The sequence below is a fragment of the Oryzias melastigma genome, linkage group LG15 (genome assembly GCF_002922805.2).
Source record: "Oryzias melastigma strain HK-1 linkage group LG15, ASM292280v2, whole genome shotgun sequence".
NCBI classification, from domain to species: Eukaryota; Metazoa; Chordata; class Actinopteri; order Beloniformes; family Adrianichthyidae; genus Oryzias; species Oryzias melastigma.
The window spans coordinates 13371671-13379178 of NC_050526.1; the positions used below are offsets into that span (position 1 = coordinate 13371671).

At 36.4% G+C, this 7508-nt stretch overlaps 1 protein-coding gene across 13 annotated transcripts in view; it reads right to left on the reverse strand.

Moving 5' to 3' along the window:
* Window positions 1-7508, reverse strand: part of LOC112161848 (regulating synaptic membrane exocytosis protein 1) — a 112525-nt gene that overhangs the window by 39936 nt on the left and 65081 nt on the right. For 12 of the 13 annotated variants that reach the window (XM_024297323.1, XM_024297334.1, XM_024297325.1 and 9 more), the window contains exons 7-10: window positions 2585-2625; window positions 1097-1210; window positions 897-996; window positions 63-186 (exon numbers count right to left, since the gene is read on the reverse strand). In XM_024297323.1, coding sequence (XP_024153091.1) covers window positions 63-186; window positions 897-996; window positions 1097-1210; window positions 2585-2625 — 379 coding nt within the window. The remainder of the gene's footprint in view (window positions 1-62; window positions 187-896; window positions 997-1096; window positions 1211-2584; window positions 2626-7508) is intronic. The other variant, XM_024297324.1, reaches the window with a different exon arrangement.

Here is a 7508-nt window from a genome sequence, read left to right on the forward strand (position 1 = left end):
TTCCAAAATAGTTGGTGATTACGGCCCAAACTACAGGTCGAGTGTACTCCATTCGGACTTACCCAATGGGTCTGGACACCACCAGCTCAACTTGTGGCTCTGCTTGAGACTCCAGAATGATGTTATAGACCTCCTTCATTGTGGCTCCAGGTAACATCTTCCCATTCCACTGCAAAACCTCGTCTCCTGAAATCAGAGGGCACAGATCAGGTGCTGTCAGTCAAAAACGTTTTTGAAAGGACACCTGCAATAAAGGATGACGGTAGTCCATGATGAATGACAGCTTTTTACAGTGTTAACACATCGTCTGTGATTAAACATCAGTGGTGGTATCATCATGTTGTGTATTAATCCCATTGACGGTATATGGGAACTGGACTGAGTGAGTGTGATGTCATCCATGTAAATGATTTACTTCTGGATCCAACCAAATTAAGTCTCTTCAGTAGCCATTTTTTTTTTTTTTTTTTGCACCATGTTGGAAACATACCAAATCATAAATAGTCCAAGTCGGTCTCAGTCAACATTTCTATGGCAACCACTCTCACTAATAAGGGTGGGCTTGTTGGAAGGCCACGCCCCCTTCTACTTGATAGAATCTGTCAGTCAAACGTTTTGAATATTCAACGTGGGGCCAACACCTATTTTTATTGAGGCATATGATTGGTCAGTTTATAACTTGAATAACTTGCACTACAGAGAAAATATAAATCAACATATGATTAGCCAAACATGTTAAAAAAGGTAGCAAGGATGGTTATTTTAATAACTAGAATGTTCTTGGAGCCATGTGGGAGCTTCTTGTTTAAAATGTGAAAGGGGAGGGGTCAATCAGACCAGTTCTCATAGACAGTAAATTATTCATTAAAGTCTTTAGATGGGCTGGTGCTCTTCACCTGCTCTGAGATGTCCCACTACGTCAGCAAGGCTTCCCTTTTTGACTTTGGTGATGAAGGCACCTAATCTCCCTGACTCCGTGATTCTACCTCCCACCACCTGAAGACATAATCACACGGAAAGTAAGAGAGGAGGAGAAAACAAAGGTTATGACAATCAAATATATTATTTATTGAAACATTTGTTTTGGGGAGCTGACCTTCAACCCAAGCAAAGCACCAGCTTCTTTAGGCATGGTGGCGCTTCTCTTGCTGAGGGTGATTCGCCCAATCAGATGGTCTCCTTCCTTAGACGGCTGCCACGTTACAGGATGCTGCATGAAACGTATGAAACATAAAACAATGAAATATGGATCTAGAGACAATTTTGAAAGGGTATAGTCACAATATTAGATAGCTGCATTGATGTTGTTATATTTAATTTTGTATTATTGTCATCTCATTTTCAATGTTATGTGTTTTTGGTGTTTTTTGCTGGCAGAGATACAACTTGCCCAGGATTAATGGTTGAAAATTAGTTTGTAACGAACAGTGGCACATTTACAGAATTGTACATAAATGCATAAATAAATATGGGATAGTGTCGATGTTAGATGATGGTAGATAACTATGTTAGATTGATATAGAGACAAAGATAAACTGATGTAGAGATACTGTTAGATGGTTGTAGTAACAATATTAAGCAAATGTAGTGACTCTATACAGACAGAATAACAAATAAACAACCCATCTGTCAACAGATTACTTCATTATCATTATGAAAGTTTTGCTTCTAAACCCCAACTCTGATATCTGACATGACCATGACATGCAAAATTTGTGACTCATCCAGCAATCACAAATGATAAAAACAGATAAGCAAGCAGCATTGGCCTCAAAACAATAGATTAAAAAAAATATATGAAAATAAATGATTATGAAATAATATGAATTATTTTTACATCTATCAATAGTCACAAACGCTTCAAAAACCAATGTCTGACTTGTTGTAATTTTAGCAAGTTTAAATGTCCCAAAAAGTTTTCAAAAATGTGTTCAAGAGTCTAAACAGCAGCAGCTATAAAAAGCTGGAATACTACAGTGCCCTCTGCTGGCTGAGAATGGTATCATTCTACATATCCATCAAAGCTGTATCATAGCTGGTATTTAAAGCAAATATTTCTGTAAAACTTGCTCCTAAGTAGTCAAATTTGCAACAAATTTACTTTGATTTGGGATCTGAGTTTTCTGTCTTTTTTCTTTACAGGAGACAGCTGTCAATTGTGTTTGCTGACACCACAGTCACTGTAGCTAAAGTGCAAATGGATGCATTTTTGCAATCATCTTTGATATTTGATACTTTAGCGAATGCTTTTGTGTCAGCAATCAATCAGTTTTCACTTTTGTTTTTTTTTTTACTGCCGGTCTATGGGAAACTGGGAGGTTAGTTAGGGCGTAGGGCATTGGGTGTCTACTAAAAGCTTTACTTAGCTTTCTGGGATAACATGAAAATGTAGAAAAAGTGGAAACATGCACCTGGAGTAGCACATTTCAAAACATTCAAGATAAAGAATAGAATTTCAAACACTAAGAGCATATAGGTATCCTTTTTGGCTTTTCAAAAAACATGACAATACAATCCTCAACTTTGATACCATTTAGAAAAGTTTACAGCAGGAAACAATCAGAGGTAAAATCCAGAAACGTACATGCCATACCGTGGGGTCATGAGGGTAGCTCTCCCAGTCGCCTGCAAGAGAAAAAGACGATCTCAGTCAGTGCAGCCGCCTGGAGCACAGCATTGTTTGAGCCTTTATACACAACACATACCAGCCTGAGTTCTCCCTGCTCTGCTCCACCAAATGTATTGGCTGCTCACGAGGAACTTTTTTTTTTTTTGCTAACCCAGATAGGGTTATGTTATTTCAGTATTTAAGGACTAGCTAGAATTAGAAATTTATCACCAAAGCAGCAGCAGCTGATCTAAGGAGTAGTCCTTACAGGCACAAGAGGACAGTTAAGCCTTTTTAAAAACGCCTTCGATCCCTCCCAGACGCTTTGTAGATTAGCTGTTTTGGATTTACTCCTAAAATAATGCAGCAACGAGCCACTTCAGGAGCATTTTGGCAAATAAGGACTGATAGTTACTGAGTCAAAAGTCAAAAGTCTGGTTCAATTTTGACCAAACTGTGTTCTTGGGTTCCAGCATAATTTGAGATTCATTACAAACCTAAAAGAATTATTTGTCTGTCCACAGTTCAGTTATGGTTATGATTTGTTTGCATCACAATGAAGTAAACTTAAAGAAATCTTTCAAATTTAACAGTTTTCTGTAGTGACATTCGCAAGACTAGAGGAGTACATAAAAATACGTGATATTAAAAAAAGTAAACCAGACTAGATATATAATACTAGGTAAAAGATCACTTTTTTAACCCAACCAGTTTATTTATATTTCTTAACTCTACAAACAACATTTTTAAAAACTTGCTGAGTCTCCTTTGTGGTTTTCTGGTATGTTCATATCTTTAAACCCTAAAGTGATGATTGTAAACTCAACCTTTTAAGGGTTATTGGTTCAATCTCAAGAAGTGCACATTCTGACAGTTCAATAATATAATAATCATATTTAATAGTCTTGTTGTGTCATGTTTTGCATGCATATGAGTTAATGTGTCCATGCATGCATGATTAAGAGTAACAAGTATATTTGGATTTCATGACAAATTATGCTAATTTTGCTCTATCTCTGTATCGATATACCTTTTCTGTTGTTTGTCTTTCTAAGTTTTATGTTTGTTTTGATTGCTTGAAATAAACCATTTTCAAATGCTCTACTAAAGAAGACATAATGAGTCAGTCCTGTCATAAATTGCTGTAAAAAATAAATTATCTAAGAAAAATGGCAACTTTGAACATTTTTTAAAAATAAAATAAGACATTTTCATACCACTGTGAACTCCAAAATAATGTTGTCTAGTAATAGATGATGATGAGATCTACTTAAAGTCCCACTCCGATCATCTTCTGATGAATTTTTAAAGTGTTTCCAGTGCTCTATTTATTGAGATTAATCAGTTTTTAGGCAAAATCTAAAAAAAAAAAAAACTGTCATTTTCTAGGACATAGTTTCTGCCGAGCAGCAGGAGTTCATTAGAAATTCAAAACTAATTTGTTTCCTCCATGTGGCTGAGAGCTCTCTGTTTACATGCTCTACAGTAGAGTGTCAAACTCAATCCCATAGGGGGCCAAAATCCAAAACACACTTTAGGTCGGGGGCTGAACAAGATAAATATTTATTGAACACATAAAAAAAATTTTAAGCTTTTAATGTAACTTTTTTTTTTTTTACATAAAAATGAATAAAAACAAACAGAAATATTGTTTCAGAATAAATCAACTTAAACCTTGAATAACGTTCAATACTTTACTCTCCATAATAATATATTCTGTCAAAATTTTACAAGTTAGAAATATAGTAAACATTAAAAGAAAAAACCCTCAAATTTCTTTACTTGTATGTCATTCTATATAAGAAATTAAACTTATAAATATCCCAAACAACTTACAATATATCCTTTCAAAATTATATAGGAAATTACATAGTCTGGCAACACCGGCGTTCGCCAAGACAGCTGACGCACTGTATGATGGGATTTGTAGTATTTCACAGACACATTGGGCCTGCTGTCAGATCTGGCAGCGCAAGGCATTGTGGGATATTGTTCCTTTTGCTTGTCTGGGTGGATCCGGTTCAGGTGCAGGTTTTGTATGTGTTTTGTTGTCTGGCTGTTTTACTCTGTTTTACCTTTAGTTATTTTATCCTGTCATGTTAGAAATCGTTCTAACTGATTGATCGGCCTCCATAATCGTAGTGTTGCTTCAATATGTTGGCAAGATAACATCGGGCCGAAATCAATAATAACATAAAATGATCTGGAGGGCCAGATAGAATTCCCCTGGGCCTTAACTGTGACACATGCACTACAGCGAGCCTCTAGCCTCTTTCAAAAATGGTGAGCAATATTGGTGATAGTGCTGGGCGATATGGAAAACATTTTATATCACGATGTAAATTATTTTATATCACAATAACGATATATATCACAATATAAAATTAAGTCTATTTTCAGTTATTAAAAAAAAAGTAATGTAAATCATCAGAAAAATGCTACAAGCACATGTTAAAAACACAATTTTTATCCAAATGGGTCTAAGACAATATATGATTTAATAATCAGTCTTATGGTAACAGGATGCAAACAGTGGAAATAGCTGCATCTGCACTAATAAACCAGCAAAAATAAAACCTCTATAGAAAATGGAGCTTTAATTCCATCTAAAACCCTTTTTTTTTACCAGGTTCTTCTGAACTGATGCTCAGCTGAACATTTCTACATGGGAGGTGAGTCTGCAGGACCTCAACGTCACTGTCACGATAAGAAGTAAAACAGAGCCAAGTGTTCCTGGGAGCCGGGAGGCTGTGAGGTTAACTCGCTGTGACAACTTCTACTGTCGTTACATAATCTTCCAGCGAGAGCTTTGCTGAAACAATCCCACTTTCTTCAGACATGGACATAATCCAGTGCAGTGGGTCGCCCACATGAGGCTCTGTTCAGCTGCTTCGCAGGAAAAGAAGAAGCCACAATACCAATGGCTCAGCTTCTTTTCAGTTTTTAAAACTAAGTATTTTACTATGCATTATTTTTTATTTTATAGTTAAAATAAAACTTAAAATGATAAGGATTTTGCTGCTTTATTCCTAAATAATTACAAAACTTGAATGCTATGGTGCTCTAAAAACTCTTTCCCTGCTTCCGTCACCACTAAAATCTGTTCTTTTTAAAGATTCTACATTCTGGAATCAAAGAAAGGAAAGCTGACTAGAACTGAACGAGCCAAATAAAAGTGAAATGAGACTGACGGCAGAGCGATGAAGACCAGATAAAAACAAAGTTACAGCTTCTGAATTCATCATGAGATGAAGCAGGTATGTGACGATGGAAAGTCTGTTCTCTCTTTGGACTTACTGACTGTTTACATGTGCAACATATTCAGATTAAAGAGAAGATTCTAGAGAAGTGATTTTGATGCATCAACTTCTTTACGTGCCGTCAACGTTCAGTACAGTATTACTACTTTTTTAAATGAAAAAAACATATCTGCATATTATTTTTGATAATAATTTAGGATAAAAAAAAGTTAGAATAAATCTGTAAATGTAAATAAACAGTTTGGAGAAGCCACTGTACTATTTAGCAGATAACTTGGGTTCCTCTTTGCTAGCAATCACTGTTTGTTCAAAATTGCCCATTTCTTTTTTTTTTTTTTTATCAACCCCAAAGCAAAACTCAGCTGATTTTTTTCCTGTTTTTGATTTAGCATCAATATAGATTCTTCCCTCAGTTTGTAAACTGGTGGTTCCAGAAGGACGTCCACCAGAAACCCCGAAGTGGAAATGTCGCATCTTCCTAGGAAGCTGGAGTGTTGGCTCCAGGACTGGGCATTTGTGACATCTGTTTGCATATTTACGTTCTGCAATTGTGTAATTTGGTTAACTAAGATAGATCTTTGTTCAAGAAAACTTTTAATCTCAATATAGACCTAAAAACAAAAATTAGTTTGCAAGTCTTCAAGAAGATCTACAATGGATGTTTTTGTTTTTATTTCTATGTTAATTTTTTAGCAAAAATTCAAGTAGTCAAAAATCTGCATAAGTACTTCTGAAGCATTATTGAATTTGTTGAACAAAATCAACATGACTGATATTTTACATGGACTTATCCGAATCCGAACCACCGGTGTGTGAATGTGTGTGTGAATGGGTGAACGGGTCTGACACTGAGAAGCGCTTTTCAGCAGAAATCCTCAGCAACATCAGACCTATTAGAAGGAGCTTCATCAATAACCCTCATTTATCACTGTCTGAGAGAAATTATTATAATGCAAATTCAGTCAGACACATACATTAAAGGGGCTATACCATGAAAAAACAACTTTTTTAGCTTTTAAGTGTATTTTAACGTTCATTCCTCAATATATAGAACCCTAGCTGCGCTCTCGACAGCAGCCCCTCCCATATCCACAAAAATGGGCGGGTCCTCGCGTGCTGATGTCACAAGGTGAGACGGCCCATTTCAGGATGAGTCTGCTCTGCCCCCAGGCTAACACAAACACAAAAGGAGCAGACCATTTCCTGTTGGAGAGAGGGAGCAGACTATTTCTTGGTGGAAAAGGGAGCAGACTATTTACTGGTGGAAAATGAGAGCTGACTTTTTTGGTGGAAAAGGGGAACAGGCAAGTAACTGGTGGATAAAAATAGCAGACAATTTCCTGGTGGAAAAATTGAGAAGACTATTTCTTGGTGAAAAAAGAGAGCAAGCAATTTCCTGGTGTAAAAAGGGAGGAGACTATTTCTTGGTTGGGGGAAGGGAGCAGACGATTTCCTGGTGGGAAAAGGGAGCAGACTATTTACTGGTGGAAAAAGAGAGCAGACTATTTTGTGGTGGAAAAAGTGAACAGGCAATTAACTGGTGGATAAAAAGAGCAGACAATTTCCTGGTGGAAAAATTGAGAAGACTATTTCTTGGTGAAAAAAGAGAGCAAGCAATTTCCTGGTGTAAAAAGGGAGGA